The sequence below is a fragment of the Oncorhynchus gorbuscha genome, linkage group LG19, assembly GCF_021184085.1.
Source record: "Oncorhynchus gorbuscha isolate QuinsamMale2020 ecotype Even-year linkage group LG19, OgorEven_v1.0, whole genome shotgun sequence".
Taxonomy (NCBI): domain Eukaryota; kingdom Metazoa; phylum Chordata; class Actinopteri; order Salmoniformes; family Salmonidae; genus Oncorhynchus; species Oncorhynchus gorbuscha.
In genome coordinates, this window is record NC_060191.1 from 10,886,386 (window position 1) to 10,913,609 (window position 27,224).

Genomic DNA, 27,224 nt, shown 5'->3' on the forward strand with positions numbered 1-27,224 from the left:
GCTCCTGAGTCGGCCACCAAAAGCGCTGGCGAATAGACGCAAGAGTGCCTCGAACACCGGGATGACCAGCTAACTTGGCCGAGTGAGCCCACTGAAGAACAGCCAGACGAGTGGAAACAGGAACGAAAAGGAGGTTACTAGGACAAGCGCGCGGCGACGCAGTGTGCGTGAGTGCTTGCTTAACCTGTCTTTCAATTCCCCAGACTGTTAACCCGACAACACGCCCATAAGGAAGAATCCCCTCGGGATCAGTAGAAGCCACAGAAGAACTAAACAGACGGGATAAGGCATCAGGCTTGGTGTTCTTGCTACCCGGACGGTAAGAAATCACAAACTCGAAACGAGCGAAAAACAACGCCCAACGAGCTTGACGGGCATTAAGTCGTTTGGCAGAACGGATGTACTCAAGGTTCTTATGGTCTGTCCAAACGACAAAAGGAACGGTCGCCCCCTCCAACCACTGTCGCCATTCGCCTAGGGCTAAGCGGATGGCGAGCAGTTCACGGTTACCCACATCATAGTTGCGCTCAGATGGCGACAGGCGATGAGAAAAATAAGCGCAAGGATGAACCTTATCGTCAGACTGGAAGCGCTGGGATAGAATGGCTCCCACGCCTACCTCTGAAGCGTCAACCTCGACAATGAATTGTCTAGTGACGTCAGGAGTAACGAGGATAGGAGCGGACGTAAAACGTTCTTTTAGAAGATCAAAAGCTCCCTGGGCGGAACCGGACCACTTAAAACACGTCTTGACAGAAGTAAGAGCTGTGAGAGGGGCAGCAACTTGACCGAAATTACGAATGAAACGCCGATAGAAATTAGCGAAACCTAAAAAGCGCTGCAACTCGACACGTGACCTTGGAACGGGCCAATCACTGACAGCTTGGACCTTAGCGGAATCCATCTGAATGCCTTCAGCGGAAATAACGGAACCGAGAAAAGTAACGGAGGAGACATGAAAAGAACACTTCTCAGCCTTTACGTAGAGACAATTCTCTAAAAGGCGCTGTAGAACACGTCGAACGTGCTGAACATGAATCTCGAGTGACGGAGAAAAAATCAGGATATCGTCAAGATAGACAAAAACAAAGATGTTCAGCATGTCTCTCAGAACATCATTAACTAATGCCTGAAAAACAGCTGGCGCATTGGCGAGACCGAACGGCAGAACCCGGTACTCAAAATGCCCTAACGGAGTGTTAAACGCCGTTTTCCACTCGTCCCCCTCTCTGATGCGCACGAGATGGTAAGCGTTACGAAGGTCCAACTTAGTAAAGCACCTGGCTCCCTGCAGAATCTCGAAGGCTGATGACATAAGGGGAAGCGGATAACGATTCTTAACCGTTATGTCATTCAGCCCTCGATAATCCACGCAGGGCGCAGAGTACCGTCCTTCTTCTTAACAAAAAGAACCCCGCCCCGGCCGGAGAGGAAGAAGGCACAATGGTACCGGCGTCAAGAGACACAGACAAATAATCCTCGAGAGCCTTACGTTCGGGAGCCGACAGAGAGTATAGTCTACCCCGAGGAGGAGTGGTCCCCGGAAGGAGATCAATACTACAATCATACGACCAGTGAGGAGGAAGGGAGTTGGCTCGGGACCGACTGAAGACCGTGCGCAGATCATGATATTCCTCCGGCACTCCTGTCAAATCGCCAGGTTCCTCCTGAGAAGTAGGGACAGAAGAAACGGGAGGGATGGCAGACATTAAACACTTCACATGACAAGAAACGTTCCAGGATAGGATAGAATTACTAGACCAATTAATAGAAGGATTATGACATACTAGCCAGGGATGACCCAAAACAACAGGTGTAAACGGTGAACGGAAAATCAAAAAAGAAATAGTCTCACTGTGGTTACCAGATACTGTGAGGGTTAAAGGTAGTGTCTCAAATCTGATACTGGGAAGATGACTACCATCTAAGGCGAACATGGGCGTAGGCTTCTCTAACTCTCTGAAAGGAATGTCATGTTTCCGAACCCATGCTTCGTCCATGAAACAACCCTCAGCCCCAGAGTCTATCAAGGCACTACATGTAGCACCCGAACCGGTCCAGCGTAGATGGACCGACAAAGTAGTACAGGATTTTGATGGAGAGACTTGAGTAGTTGCGCTCACCTGTAGCCCTCCGCTTACAGATGAGCTCTGGCTTTTACTGGACATGAATTAACAAAATGTCCAGCAACTCCGCAATAGAGGCACAGGCGGTTGGTGATCCTCCGTTCCCTCTCCTTAGTCGAGATGCGAATCCCTCCCAGCTGCATGGGCTCAGTCTCTGAGCCAGAGGAGGGAGATGGTTGCGATGCGGAGCAGGGAAACACCGTTGATGCGAGCTCTCTTCCACGAGCCCGGTGACGAAGATCTACCCGTCGTTCTATGCGGATGGCGAGAGCAATCAAAGAGTCCACATCTGAAGGAACCTCCCGGGAGAGAATCTCATCCTTAACCACTGCGTGGAGTCCCTCCAGAAAACGAGCGAGCAGCGCCGGCTCGTTCCACTCACTAGAGGCAGCAAGAGTGCGAAACTCAATAGAATAATCCGTTATGGACCGTTCACCTTGGCATAAGGAAGCCAGGGCCCTAGAAGCCTCCCTACCAAAAACTGAACGGTCAAAAACCCGAATCATCTCCTCTTTAAAGTTCTGGAACTTGTTAGAGCAATCAGCCCTTGCCTCCCAGATAGCTGTGCCCCATTCTCGAGACCGGCCAGTAAGGAGTGAAATGACGTAAGCAACCCGAGCTCTCTCTCTAGAGTATGTGTTGGGTTGGAGAGAGAACACAATCTCACACTGCGTGAGAAAGGAGCGGCACTCAGTGGGCTGCCCGGAGTAGCAAGGTGGGTTATTAACCCTAGGTTCTGGAGGCTCGGCAGGCCAGGAAGTAACAGGTGGCACGAGACGTAGACTCTGGAACTGTCCAGAGAGATCGGAAACCTGAGCGGCCAGGTTCTCCACGGCATGGCGAGCAGCAGACAATTCCTGCTCGTGTCTGCCGAGCATGGCTCCTTGGATCTCGACGGCAGTGTAACGAGCGTCTGAAGTCGCTGGGTCCATTCCTTGGTCGGTTCCTTCTGTCATGCAGGTGAAAGAGGACCCAAAAGCGACTTGGCGAAAACAGAGTCTTTAATCCAGTAAAGTAAACACAATCAAAAAAACACAACTTTCACTCGAAATGACGAGGACAAACTGGAGACTCGATCTTGAACAGCAGGTGAACAGCAGGTTGCCTCGGGAAGGCACTTGAACCAGACAGACTCAGACACCTGCTCACCACGCAGCATCTGAGGAAAACACGACACGACAGGGCGATACACAAACACAGCACGGTGAATACTAAACAAGGAACCGACAGGGCAGGTACGGGAAACAAGGAGTGAAATAGGGACTCTAATCAGGGAAAAGGATCGGGAACAGGTGTGGGAAGGCTAAATGATGATTAGGGGAATAGGAACAGCTGGGAGCAGGAACGGAACGATAGAGAGAAGAGAGAGCGAGAGAGTGAGAGAGGGAGGGGGAGAGAGAGGGATAGAAAGAGGGAAAGAACCTAATAAGACCAGCAGAGGGAAACGAATAGAATGGGGAGCACAGGGACAAGACATGATAATAAATGACAAAACATGACAAACTTACCTCTTCTTTCTTTCTTTCTTTCTTTCTTTCTTTCTTTCTTTCTTTCTTTCTTTCTTTCTTTCTTTCTTTCTCTAACACGAACAACACACAGGTGCCCACAGACCGGACCATGTTGGTGGGCGGCAGGCAAGGTGGGGGCGGTAAAGGTTCCAACCGTTCAGGACGTACCCTGAGGAAACCGCGCCAGCGCTACGTGGAGAAGGACGGCAAGTGCAACGTGCATCACGGCAACGTGCGCGAGAAATACCGCTACATGACAGACATATTCACTACCCTGGTGGACCTGAAGTGGCGCTTTAATCTGCTGGTGTTCACCCTGGTCTACACAACCACCTGGGTGTTCTTCGGTCTCATCTGGTGGCTCATCGCCTACATCCGCGGAGACCTGGACCACACCGACGATGGAGACTGGATCCCCTGCGTCAACAACCTCAACGGCTTCGTCTCCGCCTTTCTCTTCTCCATCGAGACGGAGACCACCATCGGCTACGGCTACCGGGTCATCACTGATAAATGCCCAGAGGGGATTCTCCTGCTTTTAGTCCAGGCCATCCTGGGCTCCATCGTCAATGCCTTCATGGTGGGATGCATGTTCGTCAAGATCTCCCAGCCCAAGCAGCGAGCCGAGACTCTCATGTTCTCCCACAAGGCGGTGATCTCTGTGAGGGACAGCAAGCTGTGTCTGATGTTCAGGGTCGGAGACCTGAGGAACTCACACATCGTGGAGGCCTCCATCCGGGCCAAGCTGATCCACTCCAAGCAGACCAAGGAAGGGGAGTTTATCCCTCTCAATCAGACGGATATCAATGTGGGCTTCGATACGGGGGACGACAGGCTCTTCCTGGTGTCGCCACTCATCATCTGTCACGAGTTCAACGAGGGCAGTCCCTTCTGGGAAATCTCACAGGAACAGCTGGGGAGAGAGGAGTTTGAGGTAGTGGTCATCCTGGAGGGCATGGTGGAAGCCACAGGTGGGTTCTTCTAATTTAAGGTCAGATTTGCATTTCCTGCCTAATGATGAAGATTCATTCTGGTGGAGGGTAAGCTGATCCTAGATCTGTGCCGACAAACTTCTACCTGGAGAGATTTTTATTGTAAACATAATGATGTAGAAAATTATTATTAAAATAACATTAATAACACTATAATTACAGGTACTTTAACATATAATATGAGAATCTAATGCAGGTTTGTGTGACCCTGTTTATAAGCATTCATTCACTTGGTGGGATAAAGAGGATGCAGTTGACAGGAATAACTTGAGACTTGCAGGGTATCACCAATTAACGTTGGCTGTGAATGCACTTGACAAGGACTGCAATTACACTGTCCTAAATGGCCACAGCATTGTCCTGTATGCTAATATCCTCTATTAGGGTCTTCTGGCTGCTGTGAGAAACAGGAGGGACTCCAGGGAAGCCCGTCTATGTGTTTGTGAGAGAATCCTAAACCTGTCAATAGTACAGCCTCTGGGAAATTAAACGAGTAGAAGGCGTTGAGGGAATTCAGGTTGGAATGGTGATTGAATTGGGTCGTTCTACCAATTTGGTGCCCTTTGTGAAGTGTAACTTGGTCAAAAGAAATGTTTGATTTAACCTAATTCTGTCATAAAGAGCACATTTTCAATTGAATAAAAACTTGTTTTCCCATCTCAAGAGGATAAAGAAATATACAGTGCCTTGCGAAAGTATTCGGCCCCCTTGAACTTTGCGACCTTTTGCCACATTTCAGGCTTCAAAATAAAGATATAAAACTGTATTTTTTGTGAAGAATCAACAACAAGTGGGACACAATCATGAAGTGGAACGACATTTATTGGATATTTCAAACTTTTTTAACAAATCAAAAACTGAAAAATTGGGCTTGCAAAATTATTCAGCCCCTTTACTTTCAGTGCAGCAAACTCTCTCCAGAAGTTCAGTGAGGATCTCTGAATGATCCAATGTTGACCTAAATGACTAATGATGATAAATACAATCCACCTGTGTGTAATCAAGTCTCCGTATAAATGCACCTGCACTGTGATAGTCTCAGAGGTCCGTTAAAAGTGCAGAGAGCATCATGAAGAACAAGGAACACACCAGGCAGGTCCGAGATACTGTTGTGAAGAAGTTTATAGCCGGATTTGGATACAAAAAGATTTCCCAAGCTTTAAACATCCCAAGGAGCACTGTGCAAGCGATAATATTGAAATGGAAGGAGTATCAGACCACTGCAAATCTACCAAGACCTGGCCGCCCCTCTAAACTTTCAGCTCATACAAGGAGAAGACTGATCAGAGATGCAGCCAAGAGGCCCATGATCACTCTGGATGAACTGCAGAGATCTACAGCTGAGGTGGGAGACTCTGTCCATAGGACAACAATCAGTCGTATATTGCACAAATCTGGCCTTTATGGAAGAGTTGCTAGAAGAAAGCCATTTCTTAAAGATATCCATAAAAAGTGTTGTTTAAAGTTTGCCACAAGCCACCTGGGAGACACACCAAACATGTGGAAGAAGGTGCTCTGGTCAGATGAAACCAAAATTGAACTTTTTGGCAACAATGCAAAACATTATGTTTGGCGTAAAAGCAACACAGCTCATCACCCTGAACACACCATCCCCACTGTCAAACATGGTGGTGGCAGCATCATGGTTTGGGCCTGCTTTTCTTCAGCAGGGACAGGGAAGATGGTTAAAATTGATGGGAAGATGGATGGAGCCAAATACAGGACCATTCTGGAAGAAAACCTGATGGCGTCTGCAAAAGACCTGAGACTGGGACGGAGATTTGTCTTCCAACAATACAATGATCCAAAACATAAAGCAAAATCTACAATGGAATGGTTCAAAAATAAACATATCCAGGTGTTAGAATGGCCAAGTCAAAGTCCAGACCTGAATCCAATCGAGAATCTGTGGAAGAACTGAAAACTGCTGTTAACAAATGCTCTCCATCCAACCTCACTGAGCTCGAGCTGTTTTGCAAGGAGGAATGGGAAATATTTTCAGTCTCTCGATGTGCAAAACTGATAGAGACATACCCCAAGCGACTTACAGCTGTAATCGCAGCAAAAGGTGGCGCTACAAAGTATTAACTTAAGGGGGCTGAATAATTTTGCACGCCCAATTTTTGAGTTTTTGATTTGTTAAACAAGTTTGAAATATCCAATAAATGTCGTTCCACTTCATGATTGTGTCCCACTTGTTGTTGATTCTTCACAAAAAAATACAGTTTTATATCTTTATGTTTGAAGCCTGAAATGTGGCAAAAGTTCGCAAAGTTCAAGGGGGCCGAATACTTTCGCAAGGCACTGTATATATACACTATAGTAAGTGCTTATTAAGTGCAAAATAAAGTAACAGAGTTGAACATAACAGGGTTGTGTCACGGATCCCACTGGAACTTTCATTGCGCACACCTGGTCCCTATTCCCACTGATTGTATTTGTATGTATGTGCCCTTTGTTCACCATGCTGGGGTTGATTATTGTTACCATGTCCGTTGGTGCGTGTGAGTATCTGTGCTGTGTGTTTTGGGCTTTCGTGCCCTTGTGGAATGCACAGATGATTACAGGTCTCGTCCGTGTGTTAAATCATTGTTTGAGTGTGCTATTTATTCGAGGTGCTCCTCGCTCTTTTGTTTTGAGTTTCTACCCTGTGTTTTGTTACGTGTTTGTTTGGTCTTCATCCCCGTGCCTTTACACGGAACACAGTAATTTGGGTAAAATACAAAACCCTATTACACATTCCTGCGTCTGTCTCCTGAATCTCTTTATACCAACGTGACAGGTTGACCATTTCTTCTTAAATCAGCCATAAATCCCCCTGTGACAGGGGGAATGAGGCTTGTTGTGTGCAACATGGAGTGGCAATTGAATGCAAGCTGTACAAAAAAATGGTTTTGTGAAAACATTTCTAGCCTGCCTATCTATGGGTAACAGGGTTGACGTGTTATGATCGACCCTTTCAGTTTTCCACCACAAAACACCAGAAAATGGCTAAGAAGATTAGAATCAGCTCACCTGCTTTTACTCTAGGATTTGACTATTAGATGTTCAATGTTTCTGTTTAAAAGGGAATAGTTTCACCATTTTAAAATGAGAGTTCAGTTCACGTAACAGGGTTGACCTTAAAATGCAGGATAGACCTAAATGAATCACTAGTCATATGAAATGAATAATAATCTTCAGAAATGACTAGGGCTTTATAATGATGATGAAACTTGGAGACATTTTGGGGATAAGTGGGTTAAATCTTCCTAGAAGTGACAGGGTTGACAGATTTTGGATTTTGGCACATTAGCAAGCCTTTACTCATTTTAAAATGTGGATTAATTTAATTATCCATATGGTCTATATTAAAGGGCACTTCATTTAATATAACATGCTTTTAAAATTCAATATTGATGCACAATTTCTACTTAAAATATCAAAGAGACGCAAAAGGCACTCTTCATGGAATGACCCAATTCCCTTTTCCATCCCACCCACTGTCAATGATTCTCAGGCCAGGAGTGGGCGGGGGCAGTGAACTGAACTACTGCTCAAAGACATACTGCTTTTTATACTGTTCAACATACCTTGTCAATTGAAGCTTATCCTCAATACTGACAAAACTAAACTAATGGTGTTTTCTAATGCAAGAAATAGACCTCTGAACCATTCACCTATTACTACCTGTCAGGGCAAGGAGATTGAGGTTGTAACCTCATATAAATATCTTGGAATTTTAATTGATGACTGCCTCTCTTTTAAATTGCATATTCAACAACTTAAATAAATTGAAGCTGAAATTGGGATTTTATTTTAGGAATAAGGCCTGTTTTTCTATTGAAGCCAGAAGGAGGCTCGTATCAGCTACATTTATGCCTTTACTAGACTATGGTGATATTTTATATATGAATGCTTCCGCTCAGTGTTTGAGATCAATTGACACCTTTTACCATGGCACTTTGAGATTTATTTTAAACTGCAAAACCCTGACGCACCACTGCACTTTGTATACCAGGGTTGGCTGGCCTTCTCTAGTCACTCGTAGGCTCAGTCACTGGTATGCTTTTATTTACAAAGCCATTTCGGGTTTACTACCTTTTTATTTGTGGATTTTTATTGTTCAGAAATGTGGTGGGTACTCTCTTCGTTCGCTGGACTTTATCCTGCTAACTGTTCCAAATGTCTGAACTGAATTTGGTAAAAGGGCATTTATGTACTCTGCGCCATCGTCTTGGAACACCTTACAAAATACTTTTAGACTGGAAGAACTTGTCCCGATTGGTGTTTTTAAATTACTGATGAAGGATTTTGAGGCTGATTCCCTGACCTGTCAATGTTTTTAATTTGCTGTTTTATACTTTTGTGAATTCAATGGTTTTTATTAGATTCCTTGTAGTTTTTCATGTTGTCTGTCTGTAATTTTTTTGTAATGATTTAGTGCTGCCTATCTTGGCCAGGGCGCTCTTGAAAAGGAGATTTTAATCTCAATGGGCCCTTCCTGGTTAAATAAAGGTTAAATAAATAAAATAATACTGCAGGCAATTTAGTTTCGATTTTGTTTATGAGGATGCAGACCGTGTGGGTGTTATTGCTTCAGATTTGGTTTTGATATTCTACTCAATATATAGACTTTGATTTAACAGAAGGAGAATGTTTGATCCATCACACAGCAAGGGCTGTTTTTTCCTCAGTATCCCATGTCAATATTGACGGTTTAGTCAAAGGATAAACTAAAAGCTGATGCTTTATTGAAGTTTTTGAATCTATCGACAACAGTTTGTTGTTTTTCTCTTTTCCCTTGGGGATCAAACCCAATCAGGCCTTGAAGTGGGATTTGCCTGAAGTAGGAAAGAGTTTACTGGTTTGCTGTTAATCTTGTAACTACCCATCCCGGATCTGGGAGCGTAATCATCAACTGACACTAATTAGCATAACGCAACGGACATAAATATTACTAGAAAATATTAATATTCATGAAATCACAAGTGAAATATATTGAAACACAGCTTAGCCTTTTGTTAATCACCCTGTCATCTCAGATTTTGAAAATATGCTTTACAGCCAAAGCAAGACAAGCATTTGTGTAAGTTTATCGATAGCCTAGCATAGCATTATGCCTAGCTAGCAGCAGGCAACCTGGTCACGAAAATCAGAAAAGCAATCAAATTAAATTGTTTACCTTTGATGAGCTTCGGATGTTTTCACTCACAAGACTCCCAGTTAGATAGCAAATGTTCCTTTTTTCCAAAAATATTATTCATTTTTGTAGCCGAAATAACACTGTTAGTTCTTCACGTTTGGCTGAGAATTCGACCAGAAATTGCGGTCACGACAACGGCGAAAAATATTCCAAATTAGCTCCATAATATCGACAGAAACATGGCAAACGTTGTTTATAATCAATCCTCAAGGTGTTTTTCAAATATCTATTCGATAATATATCAACCGGGACAGATGGCTTCTTAGTAGGAAAGAGAGAAACAATGGCCGCATTTGTCTCTTACGCACAAAACACTCTGAGAGACTCCAGCTGACCACTGACGCAATGTTGACGTTCAGGCTCATTTTTCAAAATAAAAGCCTGAAACTATGTATTGTGACACTAGACACATTAGGGAAGCCATAGAAAAAGGAATCTGGTTGATATCTCATTCACTGCTCAATAGGGACGCATAGGAACGCAGAGGTTTCTAAATAAGAGTCACTTTCTCAGGCTTTCGCCTGCAATATCAGTTCTGTTATACTCACAGACAATATTTTTACAGTTTTGGAAACTTTAAAGTGTTTTCTATCCTAAGCTGTCAATTATATGCATATTCTAGCATCTTGTCCTGACAAAATAGTCTGTTTACTTTGGGAACGTTATTTTTCCAAAAATGAAAATCGTGCCCCCTAGATTCAAGAGGTTTTAATCTCTCAGGTGCTTAAAGAATGGGAGCAGGGAGTCAGGAAACAAGTGCAGTTGGTGAGTTTAATAAGAAAGAACATGATGATATACAAAACAAGAGTAGCGTACTGGGCATGAAAACCAAGACTGCCTGAAGACTGAGGGCTAAATAAAAGGGAAGTAATCAAAGTACTGAAGTCCAGGTGTGCGTAATGATGGTTGTCAGGTGTGCATAATATGGGTTGCCAGGACCGGTGGTTAGTAGACCGGCGACGTCGAACGCCGGGGCGGCAGAAGGGGTGACAGCTACTTTTATCTCTTATTCACACAATGCTCAAAGGCTTTGTTTCATTTTTCTAAATGCTTCATGAAAATACGTAGGCTTATCGGTATGTTAATTGTATATTAAATATCATCATCAGGCACAGTATGTAGGTATCCCACTGTATACATGATACCATTGAATTGCCAGTATTTTTCTTATTCATTTAGCGTGCTGTTTACATTCAAAGAATTACAGCTATATCATTATAATTTAATACATTTGCTGCAGGTGAAATGCAAATTAAGATATACAGTATATATTTACATTATGGCTGCTGAAAAAAATAACTGTTGATACATCATAAGGTTGTGAATCATCCAACCCGGAACCCCTTACTTCTCTTAGTGTGTGTGTGTGTGTGTTTGTACATTGGTCTGTCTGCTTTGATATACCCCTGGTGCTGGCTGTGCATAGTCAGTTGGTTTGTTTCAGCATTCCTGTGGATAATATGTACTGTAATTGATGTGGCTCTTCAAGGTTCACTTGAGCATCGGATGAAAATGCTCACAAGCTTTCTATAGGCAATCCACAGATATATATTCAGAAAGGTGTTTGTGTGTGTTTATCTATTTATCTGTATGTGTTTCTGCATCTGTGTGTTTGATGTGTGTACATGTGTGTGATTGAAAGAGAAGATGCACATCTCTGTATTAGAACCACTCTTCAGCCTATTTCCAAAAATGTTTGTTCAATGAAAGGAGTACAGCTCATTTAAAGTAGAGGAGACAAAGCATAGTGAATCTTAATTAGATCCACAAATCACAACAACGCAGCTTGAGTCCAGGTCTTAGTATAGTTCCATGACAAGGGCTTTAAAATAAACATTTAGATCATACCCAATCACACAGTCATTTAAAGTTCCTATCCTCTATTTCATGTCAGTATTGTCTGTCTCCCTCCCCCTTCTCTTTCCCGCCAGGAATGACATGCCAGGCGCGCAGCTCCTACCTAGACTCAGAGGTCATGTGGGGGGAGCGCTTCACCCCTGTGCTCTCCCTAGAGGAGGGCTTCTACGAGGTGGACTATGAATCCTTCCACCACACCTACCCTACCCCGACCCCCACCTCCTCTGCCCGAGAGCTAGTCGAGCTGGCCAAGAAGGGAGAGGCTATCACCCTACCTCCCCGGTCCCCACCTCCAGTCCTGGAGCCGCCCCCACCACATCCAGAGAAGGAGGAAGACAGTGGGGAGGAAGATGTGGAGGCGATAGGGCATGGAGAGGGGGATAACGTTAGCAATGGGGATGCTAACAGGATGGATGATGGGCATGAATGAGTGTGCATTGGTGAAAACACAGACCGTGTCATCGGATGATCCTGCTCACTGGTTTAAAACAAGCTCATACATGGAACAGAGGCTACAAGAGGCAAGATTTAAAAACCTCAACATCATGAAGATAGGCAAGAAGTACTTGTGCAAGTGACTCAATGTCTCAAATGGCTTTGATATCAAACTTCATCAACTGATGAAGTGTCGAACATAAACTATGATATCCTATAGTTTTTGACTGCTATTAGAGGGACCAAAAGTAAGTCTTCACTCTGACTCATAATTTCTTTAATACAGCATTTAGTGCCAATATTCTGATCTAAAACAACTTGGATAACTGGGTGAATATGATTTTAAAAGTTTCAAGTAATGGGATGTAAATGATTGAATACTTTGTACTAGACTAGATGTGTGTAAGAATGACTAAAAGAGGATGAATTAAAGGAGGCCTGGCCAAATGCCCATCCATTTCAAGTATTTTGATACTCACATTTTTCTTACATGTGTTCATTTTCGTGAATTACTATTTACCTTTTATTCAAATCTTAAATCACTAAGTATGAAAGGCCTTTGCCTTTGAATGAATTGTTTAAAGTTATGGTTTGGATTTCTTGCACCATTTTGTTGGCTTCACAAATGGTTCTGTTCAAGGCATTTTGGAAGGGTTTGATATTAGTATGCGTTGCCAACAACCTAATAAATAATTGAGCGCTTATCATAGAAATTGAAATGATTGAAGCCTTTTTTGTTTATTTTTTCATTTTACATCGACACAGATAGGTTTTTAGAGGTTGACAGGTGTTTAGAGGAAGTTCTGCCATACTTCCCTCTACTGGCTGTAGAACGTCATGACAAGCACAACCTGGTCCTCTCGGGTCTCTCTCCAACTTCTTCCAAGCCTGATAAGAAAAATATGAAGGGAAGGGAATAATCAGTCTAAATTGTTATGTAATCATATATGTCAGTCATTAATCATTAACCCAAACACAAGCAAATTGTGATATTGTCAAGTATGATGAAAGGTGTGTTTATCATAATGAAGCAGCAGGGGTCCCTTAAAACTGCACCCATTCTAATTGTAAACAAGGAATACTGCACTGCCACTGAAAGCAAAATGACATAATACCGTCAAATCACATAGAAATCAAATTATACATAAATCAAATCATACACAATCAAAGTCCTACATGTGATCGCTAAGGTGACAGGCATACTACATGTTATACAAATTGTTGTCATGTAGTCCAGGGCAGAGGTAGCTCATTTGAACCATTGACCACATTGCGGTCAATGTGTACGAGGCGAAGCCGAGTGGCGTAGACCACCTCAGCCATGATAATGCCATTTATTTGGATACATCCATAACAATGAGCTAATGGTGTGCGATTTCACCTGACATAGAAAATGTGCTCTCTCATCAGGACACTGTTGTTGAGAGAAGCTAGCCAACAACACATCTAACACAATCTCTTCAAACTGAAGCTGGACAGACTGCAACCGAGCTGCACTTCAGTTCGTTTGACCTGTTTTCTATTGATATTTATTTGTATACATCCATAAAACATTATGCTGATTCATGATTTCGACTGGCTGAGAAAAGCTGCCTGCCTGTCTGTCTCATCCCAACACGTTCATTACTGTGCATGCTACATCGAATGGGAATATTGAAACAATTTTGCAAATGTCAGACAGCAATGTTAATATAAATCTCTGCTGTTGAAAACTAAATGTTAGTCTAAAAGAAATGTGAGATAATGTCTAGATGCTTTTTATAGTGGAGAGTTTATAAATTGCCTGGCTGGGTTGATGAGACAGTGGATTGCGCAGTTAGAGAGAGGAACGTTGTAAATAGCCATTTTAAAGTCATAGATTTAGCTGGTGGTATTAGTGGAATAGACATCGGCTGGAATGAGGTTTTAACCAATCAGGATTCAGTATTAGACCCATGTGTTGTATAACCTTTATTATAAACTAAGTGATTTGATCCCTGTGGTATACCACGGTCTGACAGTGTCACGACTTCCGCCGAAGTCGGTCCCTCTCCTTGTTCGGGCGGTGCTCGACGTCCACAGACCTTCTTGTCATCGCTGATCCATTTTTCAGTTTCCATTGGTTTTGTCTTGTCTTCCTTCACACCTGGTTCCAATCCCATCAATTACATGTTGTGTATTTAACCCTCTGTTTCCCCTCATGTCCTTGTCGGAGATTGTTTAAATTGTATGTTATATGCAAGTCATGTGTCGGGGTGCGACGGGTTTTGTACCCACTTATGTAACGGCGTTCGTCTGACGAAAGAGAGTCGGACCAAAATGCGGTGTGGTGGTTACTCATGTTCTTTCATTCAAAATATGTACGATACAAGAAATAACTTAAATTACAAAACAACAAATGAAACGCGAAAACCTATACAGCCTATCTTGTGAAAACAAACACAGAGACAGGAACAATCACCCACAAAACACACAGTGAAACCTAGGCTACCTAAATATGGTTCCCAATCAGAAACAACGAGAATCACCTGACTCTGATTGAGAACCGCCTCAGGCAGCCAAGCCTGAGGCAGCTCTGGCAGCTCTGGCTGCTCCATGGCCGCACACCTAAACCCATAGGGGAGGGTCCGGGTGGGCGTCTGTCCACGGTGGCGGCTCCGGCTCGGAACGTGGACCCCACTCCAACCAAGTCTTAGTCCCCCTGTAACACGTCCTTTGATTGGCGACCCTCGCCGCCGACCTTGGCCTAATAACCCTCAACAAGGACCCCACTGGACTGAGGGGCAGCTCGGGACTGAGGTGGAAGCTCGGGACTGAGGGGAAGCTCGGGACTGAGGGGAAGCTCGGGACTGAGGGGGAGCTCGGGACTGAGGAGAAGCTCGGGACTGAGGGGAAGCTCGGGACTGAGGGGAAGCCTGGGACTGAGGGGAAGCCCGGGACTGAAGGGAAGCCCGGGACTGAGGGGAAGCTCAGTACTTAGAGGAAGCCCAGTACTGAGAGGAAGCTCAGGCAGGTAGTTGGCTCCGGCAGATCCTGGCTGGCTGGCGGATCTGGAAGAGTCTGGTTGACTGGCAGATCTGGAAGAGTCTGGTTGACTGGCAGATCTGGAAGAGTCTGGTTGACTGGCAGATCTGGAAGAGTCTGGTTGACTGGCAGATCTGGAAGAGTCTGGTTGACTGGCAGATCTGGAAGAATCTGGCTTACTGGCGGATCTAGCTGCTCTGGCTGCTCCATGCAGACTGACAGCTCTGGCTGCTCCATGCAGACTGGCAGCTCTGGCTGCTCCATGCAGACTGGCAGCTCTGGCTGCTCCATGCAGACTGGCAGCTCTGGCTGCTCCATGTAGACTGGCAGCTCTGGCTGCTCCATGCAGATTTGCAGCTCTGGCTGCTCCATGCAGACTGGCAGCTCTGGCTGCGCTAAACAGGCAGGAGACTCCAGCAGCGTAGGAGAGGAGGAAAGCTCTGGCTGCGCTAAACAGGCGGGAGACTCCGGCAGCGCAGGAGAGGATGAAAGCTCTGGCTGCGCTGAACAGGCGGGAGGCTCCGACAGCGCTAGACAGGTGGGAGACCTGACAGCACTGGAGAGGAGAAAGGCTCTGGCTGAGCTGAACAGGCGAGGCGCACTGAAGGCCTGGTGCGTGGTGCTGGAACTGGTGCTACTGGACCGAGGACACGCACAGGAAGCCTGGTGCGGGGAGCTGCCACCGGAGGACTGGTGTGTGAAGGTGGCACAGGATGGACTGGACCGTGAAGGTGTACTGGAGAGCCTGAGAGCAGGGCTGGCACAGGACGTGCAAGGCTAGGTAGGTACACAGGAGGCCTAGTGCGTGAGGCTGGCACAATTTTCACCAGCTGACTAACACGCACCTCAGGACGAGTATGGAGCGCTGACCCAGGTGCCATCAAATCCCCGACACGCTCCATCGGACGAATATCGTACCTAAAGCACCATACTAGCAACTCTCTCATTACTCTCTCCTCCACTTTCCCCATTAACTCCTTCACAGTCTCTGCTTCGCTCACCTCCAACACCGGCTCTGGTTCTGGTCTCCTCTTTGGCACCTCACGATAACCAGGGAGAGTTGGCTCAGGTCTGACTCCTGACTCTGCCACACTCTCCCTGAGCCCCCCCCAATACATTTTTGGGGCTGACTCTCGGGCTTTCTTCTGCACCGTCGTGCTTGTCTCTCCAACTCCATTCTCCTATAACCCTCTTCGCACTGCTCCAGCGAATCCCAGGCGGGCTCCGGCACTCTCTCTGGGTCGACCGCCCACCTGTCTATTTCCTCCCAAGTAGTGTAGTCCCTATATTGTTGCTCCTGCTGCCGCTGTTGCTTCTCCTCATACCAGCGCCTCTCAGCTCTCAGCGCCTCTCAGCTCTCTCCGCCTCCAGTTCTTCTTTGGGGCGGCGATATTCTCCAGGCTGATCCCAAGGTCTTTCACCGTCCAGTTCGTCCTCCCATGTCCAGTCCCTCTCTCGCTGCACCTCGGTGCGGCTACACTCCCCTGGTTTAGCCCAGGGTCCTCTCCCGTCGAGGATTTCCTCCCAAGTCCAGAAATTCTTGTCGCGCTGCTCCTGCTGCCGCTGTTGCCTGTTACCACGCCACTTGGTCCGGGTGGGGTGGGTGATTCTGTAACGGCGTTCGTCTGTCGAAAGAGAGTCGGACCAAAATGCGGCGTGGTGGTTACTCATGTTCTTTAATTCAAAATATGTACGATACAAGAAATAACTTAAATTACAAAACAACAAACGAAATGTGAAAACCTATACAGCCTATCTTGTGAAAACAAACACAGAGACAGGAACAATCACCCACAAAACACACAGTGAAACCTAGGCTACCTAAATATGGTTCCCAATCAGAGACAACGAGAATCACCTGACTCTGATTGAGAACCGCCTCAGGCAGCCAAGCCTATGCTAGACACCCCTACTCAGCCGCAATCCCAATGCCTACTAAAACCCCCATACGAAACACAACAAAATAAACCCATGTCACAACCTGGCCTGACCAAATATATAACGAAAACACAAAATACTAAGACCAAAGCGTGACAACTTATATATATATATTTTTTTGTATATTTTGGTTTTGGGAGTTTTATGAGCACTTATTAAACGACTCCGTTTATACCAAGTTCATTTTCCTGCGCCTGACTTCCCTTCCACTGACATGCACCCATTACAGACAGTTGTGGTATACCACGGGTATGACCAAATATTTATTTTTACTGCTCTAATTACATTGGTAACCAGTTTATAATAGCAATAAGGCACCTCTGGGGTTTGTGGTGTTTTACCAAAGGGCTGTATCCAAGCACTCCGCATTGTGAAATGCCTAAGAACAGCCCTTAGCCATGGTATTTTTGCCATATACCACACGCCCTCGTAATCCTTGCATGCAATATGCATTTGGAAACTTCCCTAAACTATACTTTCATAGCACACAAATAGTTTTCAGGTGTCACGTTAGTGCAGAATTCTGCCTTTTTTCAGCAAGAAATATCTTGCTACAATGCTTATTGTAATTTCTGCTTGGCACCAGACAAATACTGTGATTGACTTGCATTTCTCCAGTCGGATGAGAATTCACCAACGTGTACCTCTGGTATATTTCTTCGTTGTTGCCTACTATCCTCTGGTGAAATGCATGATCAACTTGGGGTGGCAGGGTAGCCTAGTGGTTAGAGCGTTGGACTAGTAACTGGAAGATTGCAAGTTCAAATCCCTGAGCTGACAAGGTACAAATCTGTCGTTCTGCCCCTGAACAGGCAGTTAACCCACTGGTCCTAGGCTGTTGACTTGCCTAGTTAAATAAAGTTTTTTTTTTAAACATTAGGAAATGTAGCTGGCTACATTCTTTCTATGATTAACATAAATATAATGCGTTGTTTTTGGAACGAAAAAAACCTTGCCTTTTAATTGTAAGTTAGTTTACTTGTCGCTGCTAGCCAAATAGCATTTAATTTCTGTTGTCATCTGATGAAAATGAAGTTATTATCTGCCAAATGTGTTGCACTAACGCATTTTCTGTGAAGGAGAACAATAGTTGCACACCCCTGATCACTCTATGATCAGATGGGGGGGGGTTCAGATTTATTGATGTTTTGAAAATGCATTTATTGCGTTTTGAAAATGCAGATTTCTGAACACTATTGTGACTGCTGGGAGTCAGGAAGCAGAGGGTGAGTTTAATAATGATGGTGGCCATGGTGTGTGACAAATCAAGAGAAGGGTCTAAACATGAAACCAGAACCAATGCTGCCTGATGACTAAGGTTGGTAAGGGAGCGTAATCAGGGTGGTGATGAAGTCCAGGTGTGCTAACTATGGGGAGCAGGTGTGTGCAATGATTGCCAGGTGTGCACAATGTGGGTTGTCAGGACCAGTGGTCAGTAGACAGGTGCCGTTGAGAGCCGGAGGGAGCAGGAGTAGGCGTGACAGATACACTTACTGTCTGCTGTTTTAACACAGAATCCCACAGAGGTATTTTGCGTTGCACATTGACCTGAACTACAAATGGTAACTTGGGAACAAAAAACCTTGTCTTGAAGCTGTGCTACACAAAAAACCTTGTCTTGAAGCTGTGCTACACAAAAAAACCTTGTCTTGAAGCTGTGCTACACAAAAAACCTTGTCTTGAAGCTGTGCTACACAAAAAACCTTGGTGGAAATCTGTGGTAAAACATCGAACAGTAGCCAGTGTATCTTTTCCAGTTCATTTGTAAAGTTTTTTGGGGGTGATAAATAAGTTGAGTGTTCAAGGTTTCCAAAACCGTATCAGAATCAAGGATCAGTTGTTTAAGGTAGAGCGTTTCACATTTTGATCAGTTCCCCTCAGTTAAATCAAAAGAACGATTCAATAACTCTAATGCATTGTAGTCAGAAGGGTAAAGCCGAGGATAGGCTCCTTCACACAGAGCTAAATCAGAAGCCAGTGGCCTACGTGTAGTGTCTAAGAATGCATATAATCTTAAAGAAAAAATTCAGTTGGATCGTTAGAATTGACACTAAATGCAATTGAATATCCATGGAGAACAACTTTTCGATATCTTGTATGTCGTCACCATAGTCCCTATGGCAGGGGTCATCAACTACATTCAGCCACGGGATGATTTGAGTGGATGGTCGGGGGGCTGGAACATTATTATAAATCATTTGTACGCCGCAAATTGACCACATGAAGCTCAAATAATTATAGTATTTGACAAAAACATCATTTAAAATCTTGATTACTTATTCTTTGGTATCATGGAGTTTGCACATTTTGTTTGCATGCTGCCGCCTACTGTACAGTAGTGTGTGTTCAATCCTGTTACATTTTGTGATAGAAAAATGTAAAAGGAGGGGAAAAAGGAAAGAATTGCAACCAACTAACCCTCCACCTACATATACCACTATTTCATAAATGCATACAAATCACCACTCCATTCCACTACTTTGACCCTAACTGATCCTACACCAGGCCGATGGCTTGGGCGGACGGGACTCTTTCATTCAAAACACCTTGTAACTCTTCTGTACACCCAAGTACTTCTCCGCAACTGCCACCACAAAATAATGTTTCTGTGATTTACGTTCCATTTCTGAGGTACAATTGATAACCATGGCAATGAATGCTAAGAAGTTAACTTTACTGAAGCTCAAATTTGTATCACTCTGTACTGGCCTAAGCCTACTACTCACCCTTGACAAATCATCCTCTACTCTCTTCACTGCCTCAGTATATGACACCTTCTGTTCTACTCTGACCCTGGCAATCTCAAACTGTCTCTCTCACACCGGTCACTTCTGATCCCCAGCAACATGGGCACCCCCATAATTGACACAGTTTTTTCCACCGATACTACACATTACTTTGTCCCATGCCCTCTTCACACTTCTCACATCTCTGAATCTCCCTCCTACACACTGCTACAATATGACCATAAGCTCGGCATCTGAAACACCTTAGTGGATTTGGCACAAAAGCCGTCAATGTTGACTGATATATCCTAACATGACTTTGTCAGGTGAAGACTCTGCTTCAAAACCCAAAAGGAAAGACAGTGTCTTCTCAGTTTCACCACGCTTGCCACCGGGTCTGCGTCACACAAAACGGCAGGCGTCACTGACACAGGGAATTTTCAATTTCAGTTGCTCTACAACACTTAACATCACCCCAGTAATCACTCTTTTCAAAGGCGCACTGCTCTGGAGAGCAAAGCAAGTCACAGATCTTGTCCCTAGTCACGTGATGCTCCCTCTGGATAGAAGAAATACAGAAAATAATCACAAGTCCACTTCGAGCTACCTTCACCAATTTAACAGTACCCAACCTATTTTCTACCCAGCCTGAGACAACTATCAGCCAAAAGGCAGGGATCCACTTTCTCCAAAAATGTCTCTCATTCTGGGCCCGAATCATCATTTGGATGACCATTGGGGCGAGACTCTGAGGTCTTCATCACACCTGCCACCACAGGTAATTCATCCTCACGCTCCTCAGGTTCAATTTCTGAGCCATCAGAGTCAGTCGAATAGGGTTTGTACTTGGCCCAATTCTTAATAAACACACATCTTCCCACTACACTCGGCTCTTCTTCTTCCTCGCTGTACATAACCCTGTCTATATTTTCACCACACACACTCTTGCCACGCTTTCATTGCTTGCAGAGCATACACTGATGGCATTTCTCTCAGGCCAGGGGCACAACAATGTATGTATTAATGGTTGAATCAGAAACGCTGTTATAATCATTGGCCAGTAGGGAGAATTAAGTAAAACCACAAATACAAATCCCTATCTCTATCCATGGCTAATTTAGGAAAGGGACAATTTTAGGTAGCTAGCTAGCCACCGAAGGACAACAATACAAACAGCTGCAACAATTCAAGTTCTTTCTGTACAGTGCATTCGGACACTTTGACTTTTTCCACATTATGTTGCAGCCTTATTCTGAAATGGATTGAATAGTTCAGAAATCTGCATTTTCAAAATGCAGACCATAAAAAAATCTGCGTTTTAAAATATTTCACCAACATTTTATATTGAAAGTCAGTGTTTTTTTTTGCTTCAATAGAGAGATCAGGGGCGTGCAGCTATCATATTACTTTACAGAAAATACATCAGTGCAACACATTCTGCAGAAAATAGCTTAATTTTCATCAGATGACAACAGAAGCGCAACTCTATTTGGCTAACATGAGCTTAGAATGTTTGTTTGAAGTTAATCTAGCATTTTACTGTAGAAAAGTAGGCTACCCCGAGAAAAGTACTGGAAAAAAGTTGCTACGCACCAGTTAGAGCTGATAGAATGCCCTCATGAATTCTCATCCAAATGGAGAAGTGCAACTGAAGCAACAAATTAGTCTGATGCTGAGCAAAAATTACAATAAAAGCATATTAGATTTGTGTTTATAAAATGCAGAAAAATATGTCTTATGTGTTTTGTATTTTTGTATCCTGAATAGGTACACAAAGGTAGAACTATGCAATATCCTTATTTTGCATATTATTGTAATGAGTTCCGCCCCTAAACAAGGCCACATATGTTTTGTCCGGACAAGACCAAATCTGAAACAATCATAGATTTCTATGCTTCGCAAATTTGGGAATTACAGTACAGCAAAGTGGAGCACACTAGAGTACAGCACAGTAGAGTTTGTGCTCTACTGTACTCTACTGTATTTCTAAAAACACGTTTTTGCTTTGTCATTATGGGGTATTGTGTGTAGATTGATGAGGGAAAGAAATATTTTGTCAATTTTAGAATAGTACACCATCCAAGTACACCGTTTGGAATTTTGTTCCCAAGAATCTGTTTGAACAGTTCAGAAGAATAGCCAATTTTTATTTTCTCCCACGTAACCAAATGTGGAAAAAGTCAAAAGGTCTGAATACTTTCCGAATGCACTGCATGTATTTCTGTATATGTCTGTCCCTTCTTTGGACACTGTTAACAAACCTCCAAACGAGCTTCAATGTCATACAACACTCCTTCTGTGGCCTCCTCTTGCTATTAAATGCAAGTAAAACTAAATGTATGCTCTTCAACCGATTGCTACCCACACACGCCCGACTAGCGTCACTACTCTGGATGGTTCTGACTTGGAATATGTGGACAACTACAAATACGTAGGTGTCTGGTTAGACTGTAAACTCTCCTTCCAGACTCACAGTAAGCATCTCCAATCCAAAATTAAATCTAGAATTGACTTCCTATTTCGCAACAAAGCCTCCTTCACTCATGTTGCCAAACATACCCTCGTAAAACTGACTATCCTACTGATCCTTGACTTTGGCGATGTCATTTACAAAATATCCTCCAACACTCTACTCAGCAAACTGGATTTAGTCTTTCACAGTGCCATCCGTTTTGTCACCAAAGCCCCATATACTACCCACCTCTGCGACCTGTAGTCTCTCATTGGCTGGCCCTCGCTACATATTCAATGCCAAACCCACTGGATCCAGGCCATCTATAAGTCTTTGCTAGGTAAAACTCTGCCTTATCTCAGATCACTGGTCACCATAGCAACACCCACCTGTAGCACACGCTCCAGCAGGTATATCTCACTGGTCATCCCCAAAGCCAACACCTCCTTTGGAGGCTTTTCCTTCCAGTTCTCTGCTGTCAATGACTGGAACGAATTGCAAAAATCACTGAAGCTGGAGTCTTATATCTCCCTCTCCAACTTTAAGCATCAGCTGTCAGAGCAGCAAACTGAGAATTGCACCTGTACACAGCCAATGTGTAAATAGCCCACCCTACTACCTCATCCCCATATTGTTATTTATCTTTTTTGCTCTATTGCACCCCAGTATCTCTACTTGCATATCATCATCTGCACATCTATCACTCCAGTGTTAATGCTAAATTGTCATTATTTCACCTCTATGGCCTATTTATTGCCTTAACTCCCTAATCTTCTACATTTGCACACACTATAAATAGATTTTTCTATTGTGTTATTGATTGTACGTTTGTTGATCCCATGTGTAACTCTGTGTTGTTTTTGTCGCACTGCTTTGCTTTATCTTGGCCAGGTTGCAGTTGTAAATGAGAACTTGTTTTCAACTAGCCTACCTGGTTAAATAAAAAAGGAATAAATGTGATTTGATAGGTGACAGAAAAATCCAAGCTGGCTTCCCTTGACACTTTTTTTTAGGTGCACCAGGACCATTCACAGTTGAGCTCAACACTGATTAGCTAATTTGTTCAACTTTATTTATCAAGGGAGGTCAAATGCTTGCTGGCTTCCCTTGCATTTAATTCAGCAACAATGTCATACTCGTTTGGACCAGACAGCATCAGATAGGTGGGCTACACGTAGAGAGACAGAGGGGCACTGTTTTGCTCACTCAGATGCTTTCTCTGATGAGATACATTCAGCCAGCCTCTTGCGAATTGAAGGAAAATTATGAAACACAGAGAGACGAAAGATATATTACTTTATGTGTTCTTATTTTTTTTCTTGGTCAAATTTTTGGGGAAGCCTGGCTTCTCTTGGTACCCATGAATACATGTCACTTATAGAGTGGGGTTCAAATTTGTATATATTCATTTTTTATTATTATTAAACAGTAACATGCAAAACACAAAAAAAAACAGAATAGCCAGAGGGATTACACAAAGAAATAAGGAAAAGGAAAAAATATAAATAATAATAACACAAATCCACATTATACCAAATTAAATAGACATTTTGTTTTGCATTTGTTTTAATGATTCCAGATAGTTTTGCAAATCAGATTTTTTTAAATGAAAAAGACCCCTTGTGAAAACATATGCTGGTGCGGTTGGCCCTGGGTTCCTCCTAATGCAAGACAATGCTAGACCTCATGTGGAGTGTGTCAGCAGTTCCTGCAGCAGTTGCTGCAAGAGGAAGGCATTGATGCTATGGACTGGCCCGCCCATTCCCCAGACCTGAATCCAATTGAGCACATCTGGGACATCATGTCTCGCTCCATCCGCCAATGCCACATTGCACCACAGACTGTCCAGGAGTTGGCGGATGCTTTAGTCCAGGTCTGGGAGGAGATCCCTCAGGAGACCATCCCCCACCTCATCAGGAGTATGCCCAGGCGTTGTAGGGAGGTCATACAGGCACGTGGAGGCCACACACACTACTGAGCCTCATTTTGACTTGTTTTAAGGACATTACATCAAAGTTGGATCAGCCTGTAGTTTGGTTTTCCACTTTAATTTTGAGTGTCACTCCAAATCCAGACCTCCATGGGTTGATAAATTTGATTTCCATTGATAATTTTTGTGTGATTTTGTTGTCAGCACATTCAACTATGTAAAGAAAAAAGTATTTAATAAGAATATTTCATTCATTCAGATCTAGGATGTGTTATTTTTAGTGTTCCTTTTATTTTTTGGAGCAGTGTATTTAGAACTCAAGTTATTACACAGGCAGAATCTACGGACAATCTTAAAGAAGATTTCCTTTTGAGGGGCGCAGGTAGCCTAGTTGTTAGAGCGCTTGGCCAGTAATCAGAAGGTTGCTAGATGGAATCCCCGAGCTGACAAGGTAAACATCTGTTGTTCTGCCCCTGAGCAAGGCAGTTAACCCACTGTTCCCTGGGCGTCGTGGATGTCGATTCGGAGGGGTTGGGTTAAATGCGGAAGACCCGTTTAATTTGAAACCAATTTGTGTGGAGTGAGCCAAGCACGGCGCCAGTTTACATCAAACAATGAAGCCCAACAACATATAGCAGAAGGAATAGAATTCCTGTAGAAAATATCCCATATTAAACGATTGCTGAATTTCTTATCTAGTAAACCTATGCCATTCACCTGGATATCACTTACAATAGATGTTCCAAAATATGCATTATTCTGAAGTAAAGATTTTATCCCACTTTTCCATATGAAGTTTTACAATAGCCTATCTAAAGTGTATTTGGGAAAAAAGATAGCCCCTCAGCTTTAGGTAGAAGCCCTCTCCCCCGAAGATTTAAATCCCTCCCTAAACATGAGGAAAATTTATTTCTGATAGATTCAGTAACAGGATTCAAATGAAGTTTTTCTGATCTGTTTCACCTTTCCACCCCCCTCCAGGTGTCGCCCATCTTCTCCATTTCCCCCAGTGTATATATATACCTGTGTTCTCTGCTAGTTTGTTTTGTTCTTTATGTCTACCAGTTTTTTCCCCTTGCGCCTGTCTTTTTCTAGTTCCCGTTTTCCCCCTATTTTGCCTGCTGTTCTGTACCTTGTCACACCACTCTGGATTATTGACCTCTGCCTGCCCTGACCCTGAGACTGCCTACCTTTCTGTACCTCATGGACTCTGATCTGGATTACTGACCTCTGCCTCCCCTTGACCTGTCATTTTGCCTGATATTAAGATCATTCACAGCCTTTAGATTTTTGGTGATTATTACACTGAGGTAGGTTATAGTTTATTTTTCAGAGATGTTAATCTGCTGGATTGACAGCTCCTTTCAGAACAAACATCACACATTTGGAAAGATATAATACCAAACAACCTCTCTCTCTGTGAGCAAGACAAAGGAGCTGATTGTGGATGATAGGAAAAGGAGGGCCAAACAGGCCACCTTTAATATCAACGGGACTGAAGTGGAGCGGGTCGAAAGTTCCTTGGCATCCACATCACCAACAAACTATCATGCTCCAAACACACTAAGACAGTTGTGAAGAGGGCACGGCAACACTTTTTCCACCTCAGGAGACTGAAAAGATTTGGCATGGGTCCCCAGATCCACAAAAGGTTTTACAGCTGCACCATCGAGAGTATCCTGACCGGTTGCATCCCCGCCTGGTATGGCAACTGCTCGGCATCTGACCATAAGGCGCTACAGAGGGTAGTGTGTATGGCCCAGCACATCACTGGGGCCAAGCTTCCTGATATCCACCTATAAACGAGGTGGTGTCAGAGGAAGGTGTAACGGATGTGAAACAGCTAGCTCGTCAGCGGTGGTGCGCGCTAAATAGTGTTTCAATCGGTGACGTCACTTGCTCTGAGACCTTGAAGTAGTGGTTCCCCTTGCTCTGCAAGGGCCGCGGCTTTTGTGGAGCGATGGGTAACGATGCTTCGAGGGTGACTGTTGTTGATGTGTGCAGAGGGTCTCTGGTTCGCACCCGGGTATGGGCGAGTGGACGGTCTAAAGTTATACTGTTACAAAGGCACAAAAAATTGTCGGAACTAGAAGCACAAGCATTTTGCTACACTCGGATTAACATCTGCTAACCATGTGTATGTGACAAATAAAATTGCCAGACTCCAGTCACCCAAGTCATAGACTGTTCTCTCTGCTACCACACGGCAAGTGGAACCAGAGCGCCAAGTCCAGGACAAAAGGCTCCGTAACAGCTTATTCCCCCAAGCCACAAAACTGCTGAACAACTAATCAAGTGGCCACCCGGACTATTTACATTTTAGAGAACTGCTTCACAATATCCAATGCTAATCTAGTTTGTGACACATTTTTCCCAAAAAAGTGAGGCGTCATGTGCCAGTTGGGAATATCTTGATCTTTGGCCTAGAATGTCATGCCTTCAAATTGACTTTGATAAACTAAAGAGCATAATGTTTAAGATACTAACAAAAAAGGTGAGATTGGACAACTTTGTAAATGTTAAAACCTTAGGGATCCCCCCCCCACACACAATTTTCACCTAAAATGACATGCACAAATCTAGCTGAAGCAAGGATATGCATATTCTTGATACCATTTGAAAGGAAACACTTTGCAGTTTGTGGAAATGTGAAAGGAATATATGAGAATATAACACATTAGATCTGGTAAAAGATAATACAAAGAAAGAACCAACTTTTTTTGTACCATCTTTGAAATACAAGAGAAAGGCCATAATGTATTAATCCAGCCCAGGTTAAATTTAGATTTTGGCCACTAGATGGCAGCACTGTATGTGCAACGTTTCAGACTGATCCAATGAACCATTGCCATTCTGTTTACAATTTTGTATCAAGACTGCCCAAATGTGCCTAATTTGTTTATTAATAACTTCATGTTCAAAACTGTGCACACTCCTCAAACATTAGCATGGTATTCTTTCACTGTAATAGTTACTGTGAATTGGACAGTGCTGTTAGATTAACAATAATTTAAGCTTTCTGCCAATATCAGATATGTCTGTCCTGGGAAATTGTTACTTACACCTCATGCT

General features: G+C 43.7%; 1 protein-coding gene across 2 annotated transcripts in view; it reads left to right on the forward strand.

Annotated features, from left to right (window-relative positions):
- LOC124006239 (G protein-activated inward rectifier potassium channel 4-like) overlaps window positions 1-12,829 on the forward strand; it is a 31,354-nt gene extending 18,525 nt beyond the window's left edge. For both annotated transcript variants that reach the window (XM_046316126.1, XM_046316128.1), the window contains 2 exons: window positions 3,726-4,605; window positions 11,743-12,829. In XM_046316126.1, coding sequence (XP_046172082.1) covers window positions 3,726-4,605; window positions 11,743-12,098 — 1,236 coding nt within the window. In that variant the 3' untranslated portion in view covers window positions 12,099-12,829. The remainder of the gene's footprint in view (window positions 1-3,725; window positions 4,606-11,742) is intronic.
- The last annotated feature ends 14,395 nt before the right edge of the window (window positions 12,830-27,224 follow it).